The sequence below is a fragment of the Aphelocoma coerulescens genome, chromosome 8 (assembly GCF_041296385.1).
Source record: "Aphelocoma coerulescens isolate FSJ_1873_10779 chromosome 8, UR_Acoe_1.0, whole genome shotgun sequence".
Taxonomy (NCBI): domain Eukaryota; kingdom Metazoa; phylum Chordata; class Aves; order Passeriformes; family Corvidae; genus Aphelocoma; species Aphelocoma coerulescens.
The window spans coordinates 7,242,236-7,268,390 of record NC_091022.1 but is presented as its reverse complement, the minus strand read 5'-3'; the positions used below and the strand labels follow the sequence as shown (position 1 = coordinate 7,268,390).

The following is a 26,155-nucleotide window of genomic DNA, read 5'->3' as shown; positions in this document are numbered from 1 at the left end:
CATCCAATACGGGTCAGTTTGGGCTTCTGCCCTCCCTGAAAACCAGCCTGAGAAGACATCAGATGACAAACATGCCGGGTCCCCATTTAGGAAGCACAGAGGTGTCTGTTGAGCCCCTGCCACTCTCAGTTCACCAGTTCTCATTGCTACTCATGGGAACACTGGTTCTCCCACAGAGAACCACAGCCAACCACCAACCACCAACCCAGCTCTCCTTGTCCTATTCAGCTTTTGCGTTTTCACTCTCTCTTTCTTCTCCTCTCCCCCATCACCCACTCCCTGCCTCATAATCCCCGGCAGCAACCCTCCCCCCCAAATTTTGGCTTAACCCAGCCCACTGTTATTTTCCAAGCCAACTGCAACTGTAATCAGCTCAGCCTCTTTCCTTGGGGGTATTTTAATTTATACAAAAGTATCATCTCTTATCATGATCAGCCTGCGATTCATTTACTCTCCAAGTATTAAAAAGCCAGAAAGGGAATAAATTCAGCGCACAGAGAAATTAATGTGGAACGATAGGCTCTTTCATGTGGCATTTCCAAGTGCCGTTTTTGCAAGGGGCTTATGTAATGAGACATAATTATCTGCACATGTTCAATTACATTACTTCAGAAATCCTCCCTGCCTCTGCCTCCTGACGTCAAGCCACCCACTACGCCCTGGCACCCGCAGGAGGGGAGCAGAGCCCCCTGTCCCAGGGCACCCCTCTTCCTGCACCCTCTCCGCATGCTGGTTGTGGCCATCCTGCAAGATGGTCACACATCAGGTGACAAATGGTGCAGGAGAGTGGAGGGTGATGGGACTGGATGGTGCACCATACTGGGGTCTCACCTGCAGGACCACCATCCCACCCAGAGGATCATCACCTCCCTGACTAGTTCAAAACCACCCTATCTCAACCATCAGCATCCTGTGGCAGCCAGCTATGTCCAGGGTAGCTGCCTCCTCCTCTGTGCCACTCTGGACACCACTGCCACCATCCACTCAGCGCTCACAGCCTCCTTTTCCAGGCTGCCCTCCTCTCTCAGCTTGCTGTCACCGCCACTGAGATGGTGGACGATTGATCTGAGAAATGAAGTTGGATTGCTGTCCCAAATCTACACTGGGTTCTCCTTGTGTGTGTCTGATCGATTTCCCCCTGTGCGACACAGCTTGTCGCTACGAATTTTCATGCTAGTCAGAATTCGCCAGCGCACCCAAGAACAAGGAGAAGATGCTCCAGAGACTGCCCTCCCCCTCACATCCTCCCCCAGACTGCTTGGGCGAGGTTTTCTTGGGTTGACACTGGCTGGCTTTGTGGGTTTTTTCCCTCCTTTTATTTGTAATTGCTATCGCTGCCAACCCCATCGCTGCCATGCTCTCAGATGCCAGCCAGGGATGGGTTATTTTTAGCTGGTCGCTCCAGGATGGTGCTACCGGCCTCCGTGTGGAACCATCTCCAGGCTGGGGCGTTCGCAGTGACATTCCCCATTGTGGTTACATGAGGTGTCACCTGTTTAGCAGCTCCTCTCGGCTGAGCGCGTGTGGCCGCAGGTGCTGGGCGAACGCTGATGGGCTGTGACAGTCTGAGACGCCAGCTGCCTGCACACAGCCTGCCCTGGCGCCACTTTTTGTGGGCAAACCTCCGCCGTTGGCGTGACCAATACAGAAGCAATAAACTAGGTGACCGTAAAGGCAAAGACTAACTGGCATTCTGAGCCCTATGGCTTTGAAATAATTGTAGTGAGAGAACAAAAATGAAAAAAAAAAACCAAAAACCAGAACCCAAGCCTATTTTTTTTTCTTACACTGATGCCCTGCGGACTATACATCTGACTTGCCGCGAGTCCGTCACTGTATCCTCCTGTCTGGCTGATAACATGGCGAAGGGTATCCACCTAAACAGACCAATGACAACAAAAACACAAATTAGAGGGAATGAAAGGTTAGTGGCCAAAGCTGCTTCCATTCATCTTCGCTAAGTTAAAAGCAAATGAACAGTAGTAACAATAATCGTGATCATCACCATAATAAAAATAAAGGTAGATATTCAAAGAGGGGTAAAAGAGAGCCGCAGTTGGTCTTGTGGAGAGAGATGAGCCAGAGGACCTCTCCTGCCTCCCTCACCATCCCCTGCCTGCCCCAGCAGCCTTGTCACACTCTCCTTGGTCCCATGTCCTTTGACAAAAAGAGTGGGGAGGGAGAACAGCGTGACAGGTATGGGGTGGCATCGCCTGGAGCACATCGTCGCAGCCATCTCCACCATTGTGCTCAAGCACCCACCTTCCCACGCCTACCCTCTTCCACCCTTGACCCCAAGCACTGCTCACAGCAGTGGAAGGAGATCTTTGGAGTCAGCCAAGCACCTTCACTCTGGAGGGCCCAGAAAGGAAATATACCTACCATGGCAAAGGCACCAGCAGCTCTCCTCTGGGTGCCCCGTTCCTCTCCCTCACTCCCCCAGCCCAGCCCCAGCAGTGGCACATATGGTGAGCACATCTCACTGCCCACGGATGATGAGTACTCCATGTCCAGCCCCAAGGGGGAGCAGCCTTGGCTTTAGAGAACTCTCCTTGCCCAATGCAGAAGTGTCAGAGCAGTTGTTGTCTCTCAGCACAGAACAGAGCCTTAGATGCCAGAGAGGGGACCCTTGGCATATCTGGACACTGGATGGGAGGTGGGAGATCTGAGTGAGATCCTGGCTATTTTAAATTCTTCCTTTTTGCCTCAAGCATGGATTGATGTTTCGGCAATGCTGCTCAAAGCTCCCTCGGCTCTCTCCTCCTGGTATGTACAGGGGTGGTGTGAGTGCCTGTGCTTTGGGGGCGTGGGGAGATGGTGAAGGGTGGCTTTTACTTATAAAATATAATAAAAAATTTATCTATGTATTTGAACATTTACTGCCTTTCAGCAGACACCTGGTTTGGCATCAAAGGAGTAAGTGGAAGTCTTGTAAAACGAGACACCAGTCCAAACATGTGGCCCCTTCCCTTGGAAAAATAAAGCAAGCAGAACCTAAACCTGAGCTGCTTTTGTTTGACTTTGTGTCTATTCTCCTACACTTTCTCTCCTCCTAAGTACGACTATCAAGCCAGAGCCAAATGCATTCACAAAGTGTGGGCAAGTCTCCTCAAGAGCATGGTTGTTGGTTTGGTTGGGTGTTTGGTTTTGGTTTCTTTTGGATTGTTTTTTGTTTGCTTTTTTTTTTTTTTGTTTGGTTTTTTTGGTGGTTGTTCCTGTTGCTTTTTTTGGTTGGTTGGTTTTTCAGTTTGCTTTGCCTTTTTAAAGTGTTGGTTGGTTCATTTGTGCTGGTTGAGATTTGCTCTTTTCAGACGGGAGGGAGAAGTGCCAATACAATCAAAGGCTCCTCCAACACTAATGCATTCACTGGCAGTACATCGGATGGGTCCCTACCTGTGACTGCACGTTGGCTCCAACCTGGGCCCCTTGGTAAGAATCCCCATTGAGAGACTGCACGCTCATGAACAAATCTCCAGAGTTTGACATGTTAAAAGAACTGGAAGAACCTGGAAAGGAAAGAGTGAGGCACCTGAATCACAGAAAGGAAAAAGATCCACCCCATGACTCTCAGCCAAGAGGAAGGAACAACATGCAAAGCAACCACAAAAACAAAACACACAGGTTAGTAGTATGAATAACAGAGCAAGCAAAAAAAAAGGATGCACTCTTGAGGTTATTCAAAGCCACATGTTACAGCTCAATGCCAAGGACATTCTTCAACAGCTCCTCAGCTGGAGGAAGGATTCTTCATGCTTTTGACTGAGACAAACAAAACACAGCCTGGAGGACTTGGACAGCATCAGAATCCTTCAGTTAGCTCTGAAGGATCTTGGTTGTTGGAGGTGTGCACCCAGCAGACTGCACTGGATATCAGGATTACCCAGACAAGCCCCACTACTGAGAGCAGAAGCCTTAGCAGCAGGTGAACCAAGCCCACGCTGAGAAGCTCAGAACACGGTGGGTAATTCCAGCCTGTGCTGCTCCCTGCAGGGTGAAACCTCCAGATCCCATCCAGCCCCACGGCTGGAGCTTTGGCTGAGCCACAGGGGGGCTCTGTGAGGGAGCAGTGCATGGGGTTTGCCTTCAGGACATCAGGAACCCGTCACTGGTGGGAACTACAGAGCACCAGGAGCAAAGGCTCACAAAAATGTGAAGGCACCTGGGTTAGACTCCCAGTGCCCATCACGCTGGCAAAAGTCCTTCATTGTGATGGCCCATGAGAGAACACAAGGGTGTCGCAGCCCTCCCAGGCCAGCTGCCCCAGAAGAACAAGCTCGCTAAGCAAATTCCCCACTGCATGCACCAGTCGTCAATGTTACACTAAAAAAATTGTAACGGTGAAGACAACTGGGTGGGATCAGGATAAAAAATGAAAAGAAAAAAAAAATTCCGCCTTTGCAGAAATAGTTTTATGCTTCCAGTTTTGAGATATCTGAGCACCTGAACCATTTAATGGAAGAAACAAACCCATCATGTAACTGGAAGTCAGGGAAGGCAGCAAGGGGGTTAAAAATAAATAAAAAGGTTTTATGGGATTATTTCAGAATTTATCGTGCAGATCAGCGCATTAAGTGTGAGACAGCTCAACGTGCAAGGTTTAGTTATACATGACATTAGCCTTGGAAAGGAGAGACTTCAGGGGCCCAGGTCAGCTACGCTTTCGGCTCCAGTCCCAAATATACTCTCACCATCTACACTGTCATTTCCAGCTTGGAAGACTGGCAACCACAGTCCTGGTGGAATTGCCCAACTATGGCTCATGCGTATGCTCTGAGAAATGCCTGGCAATCCCCCTCCCTTTGCTGGAGAGGGAAGAAACACTGGACAGATCCCAGCTGTGCCCTGGAGGTAGACCAGGAAGGTTCCTCTGAAGGAAGTCACCTCTGACAAAGGTCAGGGAACAGGTGGGAGGTCTATGCTGGAGACTTCATGTTCACTATGTTCTCTGCTGCTCTCTTAGTGACCGGCTCTTCTGTCAGGTGCTGGCAATTCTCAGAATCAAAGGAAAGCAGAAACATCGCTGCTAGATACAACACCCAAGACAGTCAAGAGAAAGACTCATCTTGAGCACAGTGAGTCTTGGATCAGGACCCTCCCACTGGTGCCTGAAAAGAGCGAAGCCAGGAATAGCTCATTGTCTGTGCTCACTGTCAACCTGCCCAACCTGTTCCGGAGAGTAATCCCCACAGTGCTGCGTAAGATAACCGGGACTAGTCAGGAGGCAGCTGTAACCATCACTTCCTCTGCTCGGCTGGCAAAGGGCTCCTGTCACTTCCCAACCTCTCAGGTTACTCGCTATTTTAAAGGCAAGAAACCTAGAGAAACGAGCTGGCAGACTGGGGACAGCCCACCCTGATAGTGCTCAACTTTAAGTGTGAAGATAGGCACGTTTCACACACACAAAGATGCTTCCGACCCCATTTTCTTAGTGATTGCTTTGACCACCTTAATAAAAGCACAGGGTAGTAACAGAGCTTTGTACTACCACAGTGGCTGAGAATCAAAAGACTCTGCAGCTACTGCTCATAAGAAGCAGAGAATATTCTCCTCTTCTTTTGAGGTGAGCAGAAATCTTTGAGATCAAACAAATAATCAGTGGCAGACCTGGAAAGAGGACTCTGGAATCTCTAAGCACCTGGCATGGCACTGCTATCACTCTGCTGCCAGCTGAGCAACATTTCATCCCACCTTCCCCTACCAAAAGAAAATTATAACAACAATAACAAATAAAAATGCCATAAACTTAACTGATATTTTATTGAAACTTAACAAACCTAGCCATAAAATTGAGACTGGAAGGGAGGAAATAAAAATAAACAAACAGCCACAAACTCTAGTTCTGAAGAACAACGGTGTCTTGGAAATCATGAGGAGCGCTGGAAATGTCACTTACAAGATATACACTGCTATTGGCAAGGGGTATTTTTACAATATATGTGCATATCTAAATGGTAAATATGTCTTGGTGCTGATGTGAATGCAGAGATAAATATGCGCATACCAATGGCCCCGCATGTACGGATGCATTTGGATCAGAGCCGTAATTGCAGAGCCCTCTGCGCCATCGCGCTGCTGCTTCAGCGCTTGGCTGTCTGCGCACTCACCATGCCTGAAAATTACAATGGCCCAAAGTCTCAGAGACACACAGTCTAAGAGGGGCTGGTGCACCCAGCTGGGAGCAGGGGCAGTAATGTGAAGAGCCCTGAAAATTAAGACTCAGATGTCCTCCACAGAGGTAAGATCCAGGAATACAAGTCGAATCTTTCCACTAGAGGAGGCTCCATTGTAAACCTAATCTGTCCCTCTGAAACGTTCTTTTCCTGAATGCACCACTGGCCTTTGGTGATTGTGATTTGGTCTGGGGCCCCTCAGGAACTGAGAGGTTATGAATGAGAGAAGCTCATCTTTTGAGCTTGTGAACCCAGGAGGAAAGGGCTCTGATCTTGGCAAGGAAGTCCCTGAAATTATTGTGTGTAGACAAAAAAATGTACCAGAAAACTCATGACTTGTAGAAGAGTGGTTCATCTTCAGCATCCAGACATCTTTTCAAACCCAAGACCTATCCCCCCTGTTCCTTGGTGCTGAGTTTCTATCAGGTCAGCACCAGCTTCAGAAAGAGTGCTGGAAATGTCTGAGCAGGCTATGTCAAATCCTGCCCTGGGTAAAAGCCTGTATCAAAACAATGCCCCCTAAAAGATTTCTTCCACCCCTAACACCTCTGATGAGCAAAGCCCATTTCAATTTTGCCTCTAATTCAAAAATCTTCACAAACTTGACTCCTGGTATTTCTTGCACCACTTTTCCAGCTCTTCAGAGAGCGGCTTCTCCAGCTTCTCTGATGTCTTTTGTTTTCTGACAGTTCTTCCACCTTCCACTTTCCAGGACCTCTAATAAGTACTTTTCTCTAAAGTATCTGACAATTGAAATGGTACAAAGAATAAACAAACAGGGTAATGGTGTTCATTGAAACTGAAATCAAGCCATCCTCATCTGCTGCCTCATACCACCTACTACCAACAAGAGAGATCCAGAACACTGAACATCTGAAGTGACTTTGGTCATGTCTACAAGATTCCTAGTTGAAGTCAAAAGCAATCACATACATGCATTGAGAGCACAGGATTTATGCCTCCTGTGACTTTCTGTGGTGTCTCTACCATGGCCAAAAATGAGGGAAGAATGTGGTGATGGACCATGCTGCTCCTCAGCTGAACAAAGCCACAACGCAGGTCTAAAAGCCAGGGCTGATCCAGGAGGACATTGGTTCTTTTTCACTTGCCAAACAACACTCAGGACAGTGAAGCCACAACCAGAACAGCCTCTGCTGAAGCAGAATCCTCTCCAGTAATGTGTTCTGGACACAAATGGAGGAATGCAAAGAAGATACTTGTGCCTGATGAAGTACATTTCCAGACAGCAGCTTCACAAGAAGATTTTTACAGAACAAAAGGATGACCAGGAGAAAAGAAAAACAGCTCAGGACAGTTTTGGCTGTTCTGCATTTAAGATTTCACTGGATGCCATCACCTGTGTGTGGCCCTTGAGGACTCTGGTTGGCAAAAGGGTCTGCCCACATAAAATAGTTTCATTTGCCATGTGGTTTTTGTGCTGAGATTGTCTAGACAATCAAAGTGAGGATGGGGAGTTGTTAGCCCAAATGAGCCAGACATCTCAGCTTATTTGAACATCTGGCTGATAAAGCCCAACTGTGCGTATTCCGGATGAAAAGGTGTTTGACATTCAGGCCTGGGTGACTGAGGATGGGGGACCCTGCTCTGAACGTGCCAGATGGTCAGACAGATGCAATCCTTGCCCTTGTCAATATGTGGCCAATCTCTTTGACTGACTGTAGCCATTCACCGATCTCCAGTAACATGGGCATCAATGAGAACAGATGGGCCTGCATAGCCACAGCAGAAATGAATTTAGCTCCTGTCCCAGGTCCCACTGCATCCAGTTCCACCTCCTCTTCCAACATCACGGTCCTCCAGAGACTACACTGCTGGTCATTTCTTTCTCATGACCTGTCCTCTGCTTACTTTCTTTCCACATGCCCTATAATGCATTTAAACCAGAAGGTCCTACAAATTCCCAGAAAATCCTATCTTTGTTCAGGTTAATTCCTCACCAAAGTCTCAGCCAAGGATCTTGGAACAGAAAGAAGTCCATGGGGTAAAAGAAGAGGCATTGGCCATCTTAGTTCTTCACCTCTTCATCCACTTCCATGCTCTTCCCTGGAGAATTCAGCACATCTGATGGCTCTCACGGTCCTGGACACCACTGTCCAAATCTTTCTCAGACAGGTATTTCAGACCTAGCATGTACAGGTGTGCTTCTTGCTGCTAGGACCTACAGGACAACCTGAAGCAGGGGAGATCACATGACTCCAGATATCCTCAGGACGTGTCTTTGTCCCAAAATGTGACAATGCAGGGATGCTTGACTAAGCTGTTACATCTGTGTGGTTCAACTGTCAGGAGATAAAAATCTCACACAATTCCAGCTGTCTTCTCAGGAGAGGGCCTACAAGGACACCCAAACCCACTATCTGTGTAAGCTGACCCAGAGCAACTGGGGCTTCCCCACTGCTCTGCCACTGTTGCAGCATTACAGGCAGGGTGTGGGATCTGGGCGAGGTTAGGAACACTTAATTTCTAAGCAGAAGAAAGATCTCCGTGGCCTGTGAGCTCCCCTCACACTGCTTTAGCACTGCTGACACTTCAGGCATGTGAAAAGAGGTCAATGACTCCAGACTGCAGACAATCAAGCCACAAAGAGGACCCAGGAGCTCAAGTTTTCCCTGTTAATAAAAGGACTGTTTGTCCTTTTTTGAAAGTGCAGTGTTATCTCGGGATTATCTCAGCTGTTTACTGCAGGGCACTGGCCAATTGATCTCTAAAACAACCGTGTTACTGCCTGTGGGGAAGGTGAGGAAACAGCCTTGCTCTGGAGCATTCTTTAACCAGTCAGGCACTGAGGAAACACTTATTCTCCTATGTGCAGCCCAGATCTAAACCCAGTCAGGCAATTTGAAGCTGTTCTCTTGCTATTCCAGACCTTTGGATCTGCCTCCAGCTGAAGAAAAAGAAGGAAAGCTGTGTCTCTGGTCCAAGCTGATGTGAGTTGTAGGACAGCATCACAAGCAACAGGCCTCTCCCTCAACACACACAATTCTGGCCTCTTCAGCAGAATTCCCTCCAGCCTTTTCTACAGGGGATGTCAACATCAGGAGGCCTCATGTCACCAGGTATTTTGTGTGAACTCTTTGGAAAGAATGACATTTTTGAAACTGCAGTTAAGTCTTCAGCAGTTGAGAGAATGGAAGGAGAACAAAAATCCCCAAACCAAAAAGAATCAAACAAAACTCCAGCAAATTGTCTCTGCAGAGCTCTACTGCATCCACCTAAGCCTTCAGAGCACCCGAGCCAGAGCAGGCAGCCCTGGGCAAGATGGAGGTGGGAGAGATTGTCCCAGCAATCCTTCTGACCTGCAACATCTCTGTGCTCACTGGCTCTGGGGGCAGACCATTAGCAAGTACCACGTCCCTTGGAAATTAAGGGGTTGTGTATAGGGACTTCACTGCCCAACTGAATAAGCCTTCTAACCACTTGCCCTGTCCAAGCCATGCACGGGAGTGCAAGGTGTGGAAGAGCTCCCCAGCACAGAGTGATCAACTCCCACTTACACACTAGCTTGTGGGTAGCAGACTGCATTTGCCTTTTTGGTGGGGGACTGGTTTGGGACACCAGCCAGAAACATGTCACTGCTTCTCTTTGTCTGACCCCTGGCTCTCCAACTTCCACTCAAATCCTCCAGAGCTAGGGGTGTTTCTGGAGTGTGATTTCTCTGATGCTTGCAGAGGCAGGGTTGTGCTCACTACAGAAGCATGTCCTGACAGCAACCGGCATCTGCATGGTCTGCTTAACATGCTGCTGCCCCCCTCCCTTCTCTTTGCTCCTCTCCTGCCTCTTAGCAGTCTATCTGATATCACCAAGCATCACATCCCCAGGAAAGGGCACTGTGAGCAGACACACAGCTCAGTGGCTCAAGAGTGGCACATTCCCACTCTCCCTACCACCCCTAAAAAGAAAACAGGCACACAGATATTTGCATGGATAATGAAGTACAATGGCACCCATGAAGCTAATTTTTTTCCTCTCCTTGTAAACAAATCCCAGTTTTCCATTACTCTTGAATCCGCAGCCCCTGATCATGTTTGGGTCAGCCAACCTTGCGGCAGACACCATGCATGAACTAAGCATCGTCCTCTAGCAGAGGAGTTGAAATCCGGGCCAAGTGCTCTGTGCCTTTGACTCTCAAAACAAACAAATGGAAACCACGGCAAATGGGAAGGAAAGGGGGAAAGGGAAGGGAACAACCCATGAATCTCTCTGGATTGCAGTGACACAAAGAGAAAATGAAATTCACACAGAGCACACTTTTGTAGGTGATCCAGACACTGTCATGTAAGCAATCAAAGAGATAATCACAACAGAAAGAAAATCAAAGGATAAAAATTTACCCAAAACAACCCCCAAAATGGCATGAGCTAGGACATCTCAGAAATGCTGGGGTTTATCCATTAGGATCACTCACGCTTTCAGCCCCAGTGAAATAAAATCATTACACAACAACTTTTCTATTTTTTCTCCTCCCAAAGTGCAAGCAATCCCAGCAACGGTTTTTAGATCATTTTTCCGGTTTTGTGTTTACCATCCATGCACATAACCCCCAGCATAGCACCACCAGTCACAAGTTCTGATCACATCCTTTTTTCCAACAAAAACAGAACACGGAAGGGGAAGAGGAAAAAAAAGAGAAAATAGGGAGGGGAAAAGCAAAGAAAATAAAGTAACCTGCACAAAACAACCCCCCAAACCAAACCCATTTCCCTTTTTTATTTTTTTAAGACCACAAAAGGAAGCAAATAAGACCCAGAGAATAAAAGCTGAAATAACCAGAAGGAGAAAACAAGAGAGAGATTAGAGGGAGAGGGGAGAATGAACAAAAACCGAACACTAACAACCCAAAATAAAAGAAAAATAAAAACTAACCAGCTGAATTGGGAGTTGAGGGTGAGTTAGCCTGGCTTCCATGGGCTGACACATTGGTAGCCGTGACAGCCGTTTTGGCAGCATAAATATTGGCTTCCTCTTGAAATTTACCTATGTTCTTCTTGTACCGGATTCTCTTATTTCCAAACCAGTTTGATACCTAGAGTGAGTTCAAGAGAAGATAAGGATGTTAAGGTTTCAGCTCTGCCAAGTGCACCTGGGTGAGGAAGGTGGATTAGTTCAGGTTAAGCAGTGCAGATTCTTATTCCCCTCCTATGTGTGCCACACCAAGCCCAGGAAAAGTTATGGGACCCCCTTAGGAGCACTGCGTTTGTGTGGATGTATCTGGTTCTGCTACAGATGGGATGCTCCACAAGAACCACTAGACCCACCCCACAAAAATCTAAGATGGATTCAAAAAAACATGACGAAGTCAAATGGCCATGAAATTGCACAATTTGAGAATAGGTGTGTGTCATTTTTGTTTGCCTCCTCCACAGTATCCCTTTGATGGGACAGATGCCCTGATTACCAGCATGGCTTTGAGGGAGAACAAAGAACTGACTGGCTGACAGTATCACTGAAGCTCTCTTTTGATCCATCTGAGGGGAATCAGGGCATAAAGCCAGAAGTGGATGCTCTTCATCTGGCTGAGCTTGGCTATGCCAAGTTTAGTATGAGCCACTGCATGAACCAGGAACTTCAGGGGAAGGATGGAGAGGGAGCACAGGACTTGTCCTAAAACCTAACTTTGGTCCTAGGAAAGAAGGGTGTGCCTTGGGAAGGAGTGGGAGATGTTTGCCCAGAGACATGCTGACGATATTCTTGTTCACTTGTGGGCACTGTCTCACACTGAACTGTTTCAGAGAAGACATGGGAAAGACTCAACCCTACAGTTTGGGAAGCAGCTCTCAGCTTCTTCTTCATCAACACTGAACACAGAAAATCAGGATAATGTTTCCCTATGTGCAGGTCTCTAAGCAGAAGACAACTTCCAGCCACTACTGACTTTGTTTGAGAGCTTATCAGGATAAAGGGACAATAAGGCAAATGAGGAGGATACTGCAACTCTCCAGAAAAGCTCCAACACTCCTAGAATTTCTTGGAGATGCAATCTTGAGCTAGCAATACCAACCCCTTTAGTGAGATTCCAAGCACATTCTCCCTTTGCTTGCTGGTGAGCAAGTACATCAGTGCTCCCTCTTTCAAATAAACTGAGCAAATGCCAAAGACACAGAAAAACGATGACGGATGTTCATCCTTTGAGCCCACGATTTTTTCCTTATCTTAGGGAAATTGCTTGGGCTTGGGTGTTGATAACTGAAACCCGTAAGCTTTTATTCCTGTGATGCTTTCTATCTGCAGTGCTATTAGAGTATTCAGCAGTTTCCACACAGAAGTGGAATCCACCAATTTAATGGCTACTGAGCTCCAACCCTGCAGAGCAGGAAGAAGAAAATACAACCTGCAAGAGACTCAGATCAGCACCCAACCCAGATCTGGGAGCAAACATTTTGATAGCACCAGGACCTGGTGCTGCTGGCAAGGAGCTCCCTTCCACCTCTTGGTCCAGCTTTCTCACTAATGACAATGTGCTTCTTCATGATCTTTCCACATGGACATCTCCCTATGACTCCTTTTCTGGCTTCAAATCCTGGGTGAACTCTGAGCACCATAGGGCAGGAAGTTGGAATATACAGCCACCACAACCTATCTGCATTTTAGAATTTGTGAAAAACCTGCCTAATCTGGTCAGACTCTGAGTTCATATCAACTCTGCTCGTGACTTGCACGTATTCATGTGACCCATGTTCCCACTTAAGTCTCAGCAAAACCAGACCTGGATGTGTTTGTTTCTACCTTATTTGGATGAAGAAGGGAGGCAGATCCTGGAGACAGGCACAAAGCAGCCTTGATACAGCATGGTCAAAAACACATTCTAAGTGCAGCATTTCTCCTGGGCATTTTGTCTTTGCGAGGGAGAAGTTGTAAGTGTGAACAGATGAATTAGAAGTGAGAGGGGAAGCATCAGGACAGCTGGAGCTTTATTTAAACCAGTATGTGCTCCCTCTTGGAGGTAAGTCTGGGAAGAAACAACATTTGGGTCTTCCAGCCCAGGGGAGACAATCGGAGTCACTCAGCAGGCACTCAACATGGTGACGACACCTACCCTTGGATGCTGCTGCTCCTGCTGAAGGCAGACACGCTCCCACAAGGACACCAGATGCTACTCCTGCCTGCAGTGACAAGCAGGCATGTGCCTGGGGCTGGGAAGCAGCCTAAGACAGGGAATGCCTTGGGAACCTAGAGGGACCACTAAGCTCATGTGAGGACAAGCCTACCAGAAACCACATGGATTTGCTCTCAATCACACAGCTTGCTCCAAAAAGAAAGGAAATAAAGAAGGGCAGGCCTGAGCAATGCATGGCTGAACACTTCAAGGGCTGACTGCGCTCCTCACAAAACACAGCAGCTCCCAGGTCAAAGCTACAAACTCCAGGAACTATATGGCTTCCTTGAACATATGGAAATAATTATTTTTGGCTTTACTGACCACCACGTTTTGAGGGATATGCAAGTCAGGGAGATGTCAAGTTCTGCAGCACAAGGGTAATGACTGAGAGAAACGACCCTGAGAAATCCCACCCTCACTGAGCACAAACTGTAACAGTTACACCCACACCCTTCCCACCAGGACTTGTCCATTCTGTCTTATCAAGCAAAACCTGCACAACTCTTCCTACTGCTTTTAATCCCTTGGAGAATGGACTTTCAGATCAAACACGCTCTTCTTGCAGGCCAGGCCAGCACTAATTCCTTGAGGAGACTTTGCCTCTCTGGGTGCTGCCACATCATTTCTGTGTTGTCAACACCTTGGCTGCAGACACAGTCATTGCTCCATGGAGTCTTCATACCTCCTAAATCCTCTCTCAGACTTTCTTTTTCCACCCCTGACTTCAATCTGCAAGTGCCATCTGCACTCCCATCCACTCTCACTAACTTGCAACTAAACTGATTTAATAATTAAATACTCAACACTGGACATGGCTGACTTGTCTGAGGTCTGGAATACCCTTCACCATGCTGAAGTTTCCCACTAGTACAGGGTTTGAGCTCTCTCACCTGTGAGACTGTGATGCCACACTTCTTGGCTAGCTCTTCTTTGGCTTCCTCACTGGGGTAAGGGTTGCTGAGATGGGAATAGAAATACTCATTCAGAATTTCCGTGGCTTGCTTGTTGAAGTTTCGTCTCTTCCGCCTTCACATGAAGGAAGAGTGGGAAATAAAAGGAAAGGGAATGAGCACCAGGGATCCAGAAATGGAATGCAATTTTAGATACTCTTAAATTTTCCACTTTCCTCCCTCCCCCCTCTGCTTCTCTGAGCATGGAGTGCAAGACTTATGGCCAGGAAGCTTCTTATCTGGCCCTTGCCGGTGACTGCTCTTTAAGCACCTTCCAAAGCAAGCAAGTCTCCATCTCAAATTTATCACATTTCCTCCAGCTCACAGAAGAGTCTGCAAACTGGCATCCAGCTCCACCTGGGAAGGTGACTCCTGACACCTGGCTGTCGTGGTCAAAGACATCAGTGCTACTCTGCAAAGCCCCGTGCTGAGGAAGCAGAGCTGGATATATCCTTGGGGAATTCTGTTCCATTTACACCTAGGCATCATTATTATTACCTGTCTGCCATCTCTTTCCTCGTACCCCTGGTGTAGCTGCCTCTCCTCCCCATCGCAAGCTACAGCCCAAGCCGCAGTCTGCACCTAACCAGCTTGGGAAATGAAATAATTTTATAGCAAATTGAAGATCTGGGACAATAAAAACAGTGGGAAAAGAATGGGAATCTAGGAGGGACAGGATGGCCTGGAGGATAAACCTTCATCCCTAACTGAAGTGCAGGGATGAAGGTTTTCACCACAGAGGTTTGCTGCAATATGCCACAGAACTTCCTTCTGCCACAGCAAAACCAGGACGTGCAATTCTCAAGGTACAGTTGGGAGCCTCCCTGAGACAGAGGCTGGATGGCTTGAATTGCAGTCCCCTCCCCTGCTGAGCCACAGACAACTGAGAGATAAGGAAGTCAAAAAACCCCTCCGGCTCAAGACTGAGACATGTGGCCCTTCAGCTGGCCCTCAATTTACTCCAGAACCAACAAACCTCCCAGACCCAAACAATACTGCATGGTGGGTGGGCAGAAAGGTTTGGTGGGACAGACTCACCGTGCATCCAGAAATCGCGAGCGCAGGATCATGACAGCTTCACACGTGCTCTGCTTCAGCTGCATCTGGATGGAGCTGAACTTGCGGTGGATGATGCTCACCATCCGCTCGATCTCCTTGGGCGAGATGGGCCGGGTCCGGCTCTGCTCGCGCAGCAGGTTCATCACGTGGGTGGTGAACTCATTGCACGCCTGGGATGGAAAGAAAAGCAAAAGAAACCCCAGGATGGGAAGGTCATTCGATGGTGTCAAGGACAGGACAGAGGCAGCATGGCTATGGAAGGAGATGTGAGTGGAGGCCTCACTGGCTGGGGCTTTTCAGAGCAGCCTCAGAGCAAGAATGTGCTGGTGCTCAGGGGAGAGAGAAATTTCTCTCTTCTGCCAAGCACTGGGCATGAGAGACTCCCAACAAACATGCTGGGAAAGGCAGGAGCCAATTTCTTTGCTCCCAGGGGGATCATGGATGGAGCTGGGGCAAGTGAAGCCCTACGATTCATGTAAAGCATGAAGAAGTCCCAGCCACTGTTTTTCTGATTGGAACTGGAGGAGCTATAGATTTATCTGAAGAGGACCATGAACCTTTTGACCCACTGCCCCTTCCCTTACAGCCTGACCATGTGTCCTGCAGAGCCCCAGCCCCTTGTGCCCTGCAGAGCCCCAGCCCCTTGTGCTTCACAGGAGCAGCTCTCCGAGAGACATGGCCCTACTCCATGCTCTTGGCACACCACTTAAGAAGTAAATAATGGTAATAATTAAAGCCTGAATGAGGCAGGAGGCCTGACAAATAAGGGCAAGCAGGTAACAATCCCAATTAGTTTGCTGCTGGCACAGCACTGTCTAGCTGCTCCTGCTGTCCCCATGCTGTGCTGTGAGGACAGTTCAGCAAGAGGAGCCAGGGGACAAGGAAGGGATTTTGAGGCCAGCTGAAGGCCACTTCACTGCCCTCTCCTTCATCCCCATGAGCACCTCACTGGCATGACGGGATCCTCTGACTCCCAGAAGCAAGCCCCAAAAACCAGGTTGAGAGCAGCACTTGGACAGTGATGGCTGGAGAAGCCTTTGATGCTCCTGGGATGTGGGTGGCTGCTCTGGGGACAGCATCCCAAGTTCCCACCCCATGATGGGGAAAAGGGGCTGGCAGGGGAAAGAAACACTGGATTTGTGGACTGGTGACATGGGCATGACTTGCGATGTCTTACCCCACCCTTCCAAGCTGAATTCCCACCACAGCTCAGACCCAACAAGGAGACATCCCCAAGGCCAGCAGAACCCCTCCAGCTGGCCATCTCCAGCTCCAGCTGCTGACTCCCATTTCCCAGGGCGAGTGCCAGCTATGAGAGCCCTCAACTGGATATCTCTTTGCTCCCAGACACCCCAGAAATTTCAGATCATCTCCTCTTGGCATGAAATAAAGAGCATTAAAGGCAAAATCACCACTGAGTGCTGTGCTGACCCAGCAGCATCCAGACTGAGAAGCCAGGGGCTGAGCTCCCAAAAGTAGGATTGGAGAGAGTGGGATGGAGGTGGAAAAACCCTGAGTCCTGGTCTTGGAGGACTGTGGGTGATGGTACCAGAGACGTGGACCAGCACAGCCACTTGCAAAGCAACTCAGTGGCAAAGCCAAACTGTCAGTGGGTTGTGAGAAGGAAAGATGTGACCCGTCCCACACTCTGGGCCTGGTTAAAAGGATTCTCTCACCTGGTGTCTCTTTGGGGAGCAAAACGAAGCAAAAACAGAATCAGAACATCGAACAAACAAAACTCCTGCCGCCTAAGGGGAGGAAGAACCAGAAGGTCCTTCCCTGAAGCCTGCCCCTGTCTGTGCCAAGGGTCTCTCCTTGGACTTGGGTAGCAGAGGACATGAGGTCTCTCTACCCCTATTCAGCCTGGGGCCTGAAAGAGCCCTGAAATGCTCCCATTCATGTGAGATGGCTGAGACTCCTCCCTGCCTCCAGGGAGTGACAGCAAGGGCTGAGGAGAGCCATCAAAAGTCATCCTTCCAATCAGCCCTCTGCCTGCTCCCTGCCTCCTCTAAGGCTCTGCCAAAAGGCCTTTCATGGCATTACTGTGCTTGGCTGCTCCAACTCCAGAGCCCTGCCAAAAGGCCTTTCATGGCATTACTGTGCTTGGCTGCTCCAACTCCAGAGCCCTGCCTGGCCACCCTGACTCCAGCCTGAACCCAGGGGCTCCCTTCCCTCAAGCTTGGCCAATGTGGCTACGGAGGTGAGACATCCCCCAGCCGCACCACACATCCAGTTTGCCAGGTAAAATGGAGGCCTTTACTGGCTCTAAACCAGAGACCTGAAAGTGTGCCTGGCCCCTGGCAGTGGAGCCTGTCCTGCACCCAAGGAGGTGACGCTTTCTTGCTCACATCCATAAGTCTTAACCTTGGGGTAGAAACCACAAGCACAAGGTGCACGGTGGCCAAGAGAGGTCTGCAAAACATCTGGAAGCACTTGAAAGGAACTGGTTTTGAGTGCTGACCTGCAAAGCTCTTCAAGGAATTGTCAGTCTTACCAACAGCCATGTTTACGACCCAAGTAGTTTTTTAAGAGCAATTTACTGCAAGGAAAAATATTTTTTTTTTCCTGGAAAAAGAGCTTTTCAAGCAGAAAATATATTCAAGGAAGATTTTGATTCAAGTCTTGCTTGGAAAGCTATCATCACTGAGGCCAGCACATCAGAGAGGCCTCCTCCTTCATAGGGCCAATTTTGGGCAAGATATCAAGGAAGGAGTAGAAAGTGAAAATCCAAGGGGCAACTCATGCTGAGCCTATTCTCACGTCACATCCCAGCATAAACCCCCAACCCTCTCAACCCTAAAAGTGCATGTTGTCGCTCCAATACCCAGTCGCATTTGCCCACACACTCCTAACAACAGATGTCAGCAGTGATCCAGGCTGTGCAGATCCACGCCACCATGCCGCACGGAGCGGCAGCTCTCCCCCCTCTGGCTGCTGCTCCCACCACACCACGAGCACCGCCCCTCTGCCACGAAGGAGCCTGTTACCTGCTCGTACTTCTCCAGCTCCGTGTGGTAGATCTGTCGGATCTGGGAGAGTTTGGCTCTGTAGTCAGAGTGCTCCACCGAGTTGTCGGAGCCAGCTCCTCCGGATGCAGCAGCGGCGGCGGCAGCAGCGGCCGAGCCCCCTCCTTTTTCAGGGCCTGCCACCCCCTCAGCCAGCAGCATGTTGTCTAACCTCATCAGCTGGGGGTCCGTGGGCTCCTCTTCCTGCGCCCCCCGGATGCTCAGCACTGCAGGAGACACAACGGGCAGAGGAAAGCCTGAGTCACAGCCAGGGCTTAACTCAGGGAAGCTCATCCCAAGTTGGACTGACCCCATCAGCAGGGGTTTTCTTTCTTCCCAACAGGTCCCCCAACAGGCAGTCTGCATCCTGATGCTCCAAGTACTCATCACCAAGCGCAGTTACTTGGCTTCCAGGGGCACTCCAGCTCCCTGCTCCTCTCCCTACCTCTTCCCCTCCTTCCCACAGGACAGAAGTAGGGCAGAACTGGCAGCGAGCTCACCACACAACTAACCCAGAAACCCCCACTTTCTGCTCAAACAAGCAGCAAAACTCCTAGCAGCAGTAACGAAAAAATCCCAATAAATGTACCCATTCTTGCTGCCAGAAGCGATAGGGACCATATCCCAACTCAAGCATGAGATGGGAAGTTGGAAGTCTCTAGCCCTGATCTCATCTTGCTCAGGGGTCCTCTCATGTCACCCAACATGTCATTTACATCAACCCCAGATGGCAGAGAAAGACACACAGAGCCCAGGGCAACTGTGCCTTGGTTTCCACATCTTGAAATACGGACTAGGGAGAGGGCTTGAAGTCCATGCTTTAAGCCACACACTGGGAACACATGCAAAAAAATGTATGAAATAAATTTTATTATTGGAAAAATGCCTTTCCTTTAAGAATCCAGTCATTCCACTGATGTCTAACCCATGCTGAGAAAAGGAGCAACAATAAATTAATCCTCCCAGAGTGATTTTTCAAAAAGAGAATCTTCCTCCCGTCTTTGTGCTCCCTGCCTAAATAACCGCTCCAAGTAAAAGTTCTCCTGTGAGGGCTTTCCTGGAAAAACAACATGGGAGCATCCCAACTGCTTGGGATGTCCCATGCGTGAAAAATTGAGGTGCCCTATGTGCTCCCACCATGGTCTGTGTTCAAACATGGAACAATAACGTCAGATTTCCACATGCACACACACGCAGCTGCATAATAAATGACATAAAATAAATCCTTGATAAGTAAATAAAAAAGGCATTTCCTAAGGGAAAACAATTGTATTTCCCCATCTCATTTGGTACAGGAGCTCTGTACCTCTCCTTGCACATCCAGAGCTGGGAAATGCTGCGTGGATTTTGATAAAGTTGTCCCCACTGACACCTGAGATGAATTTGACCCCCACCCCAATCCACGGCACAAACAAGAGCAAGTGATTATTCCTGTCGCTTAAAATAAAAAAGCAGTGGAAGATCAGTTGGCAACAAGAAATAAAATCAGAGCAGCTAAAAAATCCCAGCAACCAGCAAGTATGGTCTTCCCCACTCTGCAGTAAGTTAAAGATACAGCTATTATTAGTATAAAAGTAAAGTAAAAGACCCTGTTGAGAGGTTCGGTTAAGACTAAAAAGAGCTTTTTTAAAAAGCCTCAAAACCTACTGAAATTACTATTTTCAGGACATTTCATTCATTCATTTAATTTTATTTTACTCATACATTTGGATCATTTATTCATTCATGCATTTATTGGTAATTTTGTGATGAAAATATGCACCGTCAACAAAGGCGGGAAGGTGGGCAGAAAAAAGCCCAAGAACAGTAAAACTGGAACTGATAATAAGTAATTCCACACTAGGGAGGATCATTTATATATGGAGGAATGAGGGCAGAGTGCCAAATTTGAAGCTGAGCCCTCAGGAGATAGGACCAGCATCTTCTCCCACCACAGGAGGCTTCCCATGGCACCCAGCCACGATAAATACAAGGGGAGAGGACAGATTTCATCACAAAATTGGTTTGGGGTCTATGGTCCATAAACTGAAATATGAGGCAAAAGTAGCCAAATTCCTTAAAAAGAGAAGAGGAAAGTTGATAGGCTGCAGCAGGGAGAGAGACTTGCCACAAAAATAAAGAGAATAAATTTCTATTCTTCCAGTACAAAAAAAAAAAAAAAATCAGTCAAATAAAGCACATCAAAAGCCCAAATACAAAAGGAAAGCAACACAGGTTAAAAAAAATATATTAAAAAACACCTCAAATAAACAAATCAAAAGCAGAGTTGCCAAAACAAGCACATCTGGATTTCAAAAGGGAAATATTTTTAGATTAAAAATCTCAGGAATCATTGACCTGACAGGTAAGCACGAGTGATTAATTAGTTTATGTTTAGAGAGCTGCTTCCTGATGAAAAGTGCTGTATATTCCTGGGAGCTTTATTCCTCTGCCACACGCACAGACCAGCACCCGCTGGGTGGGCGCATTCCCAGCATCTGATGGAGGGATGTGCCTCCCGCTGCCCAGCCAGGGACTGTGCAGAGCCAGCCTGGGCTTGGCTATTCACTCAGAATAAGGCATGGGAGTAAATAAATGGAAAGGCCAATGTGTCTAAGAAGGGAGTAAATAAATGGAAAGGCCAATGTGTCTAAGAAGGACTGATGCTGCTTATTTATCCCTAAAAGGTTGTGCTTAGCTGAGGAGAAGACAAAATTATTATTTCAAAGCTCCTTTTTTATCTTCCCAGTGCTGGACCCAGCTCCAACACACCTCCTGCCAGCATGCCTGGGATGTTGGGCTCCTCGGCAGCTCTGACCCTCCAAACTGCCCCGTGATGGGATGAGGCTCTGCTGGCTGGGGGGTTTGGGATGAGCTGGAACAGACAGCACCCAACCTGTAGTGCCTGGGCAGCCGATGGCAAAAGAACCCTGCTCTCCCACCAAATTAGAACAGAATAAATGAAGCAAAATGATCCTCAGTGGTCCAAGGGGCTACAGGCATGTAGGCATCCAGGCATCCCCAGGACCCCCCATTTGCTGCTCCTGATTAAAGACGGGGGGAAAAGGAAGAAGAAAAAGAAAGATAGCGACTGGCAGCCGGGGGGGAGGAAAATTCCCGCAAGACTTTCTGTCCTTGGCTGCTTTCCTGCTGGCTCGGCAGCCTCTGGAGCCGTGGTGCCTGCCACTAGATGGTGCTCAGCCCTCGCCTTGGTCCCCTGCTGACCAAAATGCGTTTTTGTATGTAAATATATACACACGCCAAAAAACAAAACGAAACAAAAAAAATTTTTTTAAAACCATTATCTATATACGGGTTCATTTTAAAAGCAAAGTAAAGGCACGTGTCCTGTCTCCGCTTGCACCGCCCAGCTGGTCACGGAGCGGCTCCAAGGAGTGCAGCTGTCACAGGGTCTCACCATCTCCGATGGCAGCAGTGGCGGCAGCTGGGATCATGGAGCCACCAGCCTGCAGTCCAGTCCTAGTTGCCACCAGGGTCACAGAGACCCATTCCAGCAGCTGGAAAATGCCTCCCAGCTCACATACTTGTTTCTTCTCCCTCCTGAGGAAGGGATCACAGCCAGAGGGTTCAGACGACATGGACAGGATCATCCCAGGCCTGGGCTGGCTCCATAGTGTGGCTGCAGTGCAGGACATGGGAAGTGGTGCCAGTACTGACCTCAGAGAAGCAGGTGAGAAGATAAAGCCAAAAACAGCTCCTCAGCTCCTTGCCTGCTTGCCCTGCGATTCAGGGACACAGGATGGAAAGTGCATTGAGCCACCAAAGCTTACAGATGCTCCAAGATGCTTCCCACCAACATCTCCAAGGAGCACCTGCAAAGCAGCCAGCTCCATGCTCACATGCGCTGTGCACCCCACATGTACCCACACCTTGGCACCTGTGCCTGGTGTCCCCTCAGGTCATGAAATCTGAGGTATATCCAGTGTGGGGGGCACAGGGCGGGAGAAAGCACCCTTGCCAGACACCTTTGGAACAGACACCACTCTAGGGATGGCCTGGGACTGTGAAGACTCCTAAGAAATCCACAAAGGAGGGTACCAGACTCCTCTGCTGCTCCACACCACCATCCCCACCTTATTTACTCCATTTTCCTGCAAGCATTTTTCCAAAAGAATCTGAAAAGCATAGGGGCTGAGCACACAGCCATCACTCTTCTCCAAGGCCATGCCAAAATACTTCCACTTAGCAACTCTTTCCTCCAAACTAGAGGTGTGCAGGCAACACAGACAGAACTACACCACAAAGGCCATCAGGCATGCTGGGGGTGAAGGCAGAAGCTTAGCAGGAGACTGTGGCTCAGCAGTGACAACAGCAAAGGACCTTCAAGCTCCATCTTTCTTCTAGAAAGGGCAATTTATCCTACCGTGGTCAGTGTCCTCAAGCTGAGGAGATGTGGGAAGCAGGGGGCTGTCCAAGCCAGACTCCCAGCATGGGATATACCCCCTCACAAGAGGATACAGGGTGTGGCGGTAAGACATGATGCCAACCCAGGTTGTGCCAATGAAGGAATGGGTCCCCCAGAGCCAGCGCAGCTTTCTCTACTGACTTCAGCAGTCAAAAGTGTGGTCCTGTGGAATTTCTGTGACTGCCTGGTTAAGATCCTCTCTGATGACATGAGGTGGCAGTTCCTCTGCAGCCCCATTTGCTGACACTACCAGCCAAGCGCTGGACCCAGTGGCTGGGCATTTAAACAAACCCACCCTACAAAGAAACCTGCTGGGTGGTTTTAATGAGTTCAGGAGGAGCGCTTGCCCTCCTGCCCAAGCTTGGCTGCTTCTGGATGGGTTTTTTCATGGTTGTTTCTGCCCATTCCCAACTTGTTAAATTGCCTTTCCAGGGGGACAGTTTAAAGGAGAAGGAGATTTCAAGTAAATGATTGCAACTTATCGAAAATAATGTGCTACTTAGCATTGGAGACAAGCATCCTGGCAGGCAGAAATGGGAAGCAGAGCTGGAGCAGATGGGAGTAATTACGTTGTGATTTTTAGAAGGGTTTTCTTTCCTGCCTCCACTGTGCCTAAGATGTACTGGGAGGGGGGAACAACCCACCCAACAATGGAGTTTCAGGAGAGGCAGACAGACAATTTCTCTGTCAGGCTGTGAGGGGGCCTTTGGTGTGACTTTCTCATGGAGAAACCAGAGATGTCCACCACTGGCGGAGCAATTCTGGCTGCTCGCTCTGTCCTCTCGCATGGCCTTAAGTGGGTGAGATGCCTCCTTCCCCACCAAGGCACTCATCTTCCCCAACAACACCCAACCCAGACACCAAGGTGTAGCTCAAATCCTTTCCTGGGACAGCAGCTGCCCGTGAGGGTGGTAAAGACAAGAAATGGCAGTTTCTCCCTGGGAACCCCAAAACTCCTCCACACACCCATGCAGTGTACAGCCTGGCTTTGAAACACACCTGGACATCAGCTCTCTTCCAGGCTCTTGTGATTTAGGATTGGCAACATTTGCCTGGGGAGACCCAGCTTCAGGAGTCACACAAGCTCACCGGAAAACGTTGTTTTCTTTGAACGTATTTTTTTACAGCTCCAGGTCTAAACAACAGCCAGCAAACACAGGGACAGTGCAATGCCAGCAAATGCCCCTCCTAACAAAACCAGTAACTAATCACCTTATTTTAAGCCTATCTCAATATTCCCTGGAGCCTGAGACTACATTTGTGAAGGCTGAGGATCAAAAGCACTGAGCTTGGGACAAGAATACTCCCACATGCCTCATGTTTGAGGACAATTGTGGATGCAAATATGCTGCTAGCAAGAATTTCTCTTGCTTCTTTCCAGTCCCGTGAGATATTTTTCCCTCTCACAGAAGAGATTAGTAGAGTTCTATAAACTTTGAACACCTGCAACCTTGCAAAGCCTTGTTTATGGTACAGTAGAAAAATATTTTGACAATGGATGTTTTAGGATTTTAGCCAATCACTCCACGGAGTGGCTGATCCCTTGGCCAATTAGACTATGAAGAAAAAAGTCTATAAAAGAGTTTGTAAAATAATTAAATAAATCAATCTTGCTGCACAATTCCTGCCTGCTGAATCTCTCCTCTCCTCCCTACTACTGCGGGATACCACAATAGACAATTACACATTCAGGGACTGCATCTTCCTCATACTTTTATGTGTAGTTGCAAACCAAGTCAGGAGAACTGGGTTTTGCTTCCTTGGCTGATCCATGATGCCATAGGCTTGCATTGCTCTTCCTAAACTTTCTCTGTGCAGGTAAGTCCCCGACTACATGCACTTACCTAAACTCTTGGGTTTTCTCCTATCCCAGTGTATTTGCAGCATACTTTCTTCTGAAACACAACAAGGAAAATTCAGTGTCTTGGATCTTACCACAGAATCCTGGAATGGTTTAGGTTGGAAGAGATCTTTAAGATACCTCATTCCAACCCCCTGCTATGGGCAGGGACACCTTCCACTATCCACTACTGGCCATGTCCAACCCGGCCTTGAACACTTCCAGGGATGGAGCAGCCACAGCTTCTCTGGGCAATCTGCCAGGGCCTCAGCACCCTCACAGTCCTCTCTTTAAACACAAAGTTGCCTTCAATATCCAATGCTCAGAAGAAACAAACTCTCAGAGCTTTGTGGAGGTTACTAAAGCACCCCTGGCTGGGTACTCACACTGCCAGGTCAAAGGTCCACATGACGCAACAGAAATGCCTTCTTGGCAGAGCACACAGTATCCACCTTAAATGGGAATCACAGTCTTCCTAACAAAGGTGGAGCACTTCAATGTCAAGTAATCACAGGAGTTTTAAACCTTGGTTGAATATATTCACTATGTTTACGCAAAGCCACTGAGAAAATCAATATCAAAATGCAATTACCTATTTCCAACATAAACAGAAGCTGGAATTTCTAAATACACAGACACACGCCCTTCCAGGCAGCAGCAATTAAGAGAAGTTCATGGTTTTTTCTTACAATTGACATTAAAGTTCCCCTCCTCACTTCAACCTTTCCAAAACTTACAAATGGATGAACAGATTTTTTCTCAGATTTTCCAAAACAGGCTGCCATGAGATGAAGCATGGAAAAATTCAGCTGGCAAAATGGCTTTTTGTGCACCTACTTACTTATTTATTTCCCAGCAAAAGGAGGAACTGTGTGAAACCAGTGGGCCATTTCTGCCACCAATTTTCACTGTCTAAAGCCATAAAACAAACCAAAAATCCCAGCAACAAATCAAGAGAGAGGCTTGTACCCATAAGCACTGCAAAGACACCCTGGATCATTGTAAATCCACCTCCTCCCCCAACACAGGAGTGTCCTTCAGGGCTCTTTGGAAACAAAGCAGAGAGATGCTTTTAAAGGTGGAGAAACATTCCTGTAGTCCATAACACTGTGTTAAGATACTCCCACAGAGACAGGAGCAACAAGTCACATCAGTTCAGAGTAATGGTCCATGTAGCCCTAGAGTTCAGCTCCAGCCACGGCCAACAAGCCCAAATGGAGACCCAACTAAGGCCATGACCAACAACAGAAGCATCGGATGCTCAGGTCAGCAGCACTTCCCCCAGATCCCTCCTACCCATCACCAGTTTGGAAACTTACATCACAACTCAAATTCAGATCAATCAAAAATGTTTCCCGAATAGAAAATGAAATTGCCTCCCACTTCATTTTATCGATTTCCTCTCTCCCTCTCTCTCTCTCTTTCTTGTTTAAATAAAAATTTGGGTCAATTTCAAACCAATTAAACTGCTTTAAAAAGATAACTTTGAAAAATAGTAAATTCCCATTTTCTGGGGTGGAAGTGTCCAAATTATTTGATGAATCCAACACAAATTAAAAAAAAAAAAAGGCTGCATTTCCCTCAAACCTTAACTTGTGTAGAAAACAGG

The 26,155-nt window shown here is 48.0% G+C and overlaps 1 protein-coding gene across 4 annotated transcripts in view; it reads right to left on the bottom strand.

The window, feature by feature from the left end:
• Positions 1–26,155, bottom strand: part of PBX1 (PBX homeobox 1) — a 129,982-nt gene that overhangs the window by 9,035 nt on the left and 94,792 nt on the right. For 2 of the 4 annotated variants that reach the window (XR_011152326.1, XM_069022495.1), the window contains exons 3-8: positions 18,284–18,528; positions 15,276–15,466; positions 14,178–14,313; positions 11,055–11,214; positions 3,394–3,506; positions 1,788–1,877 (exon numbers count right to left, since the gene is read on the bottom strand). Coding sequence is in view for 3 of the 4 variants with exons in the window: in XM_069022495.1 (XP_068878596.1) it covers positions 1,788–1,877; positions 3,394–3,506; positions 11,055–11,214; positions 14,178–14,313; positions 15,276–15,466; positions 18,284–18,528 (935 nt within the window). In the remaining variant the exon portion in view is untranslated. The remainder of the gene's footprint in view (positions 1–1,787; positions 1,878–3,393; positions 3,507–11,054; positions 11,215–14,177; positions 14,314–15,275; positions 15,467–18,283; positions 18,529–26,155) is intronic. The other 2 variants (XM_069022496.1, XM_069022497.1) reach the window with 2 other exon arrangements.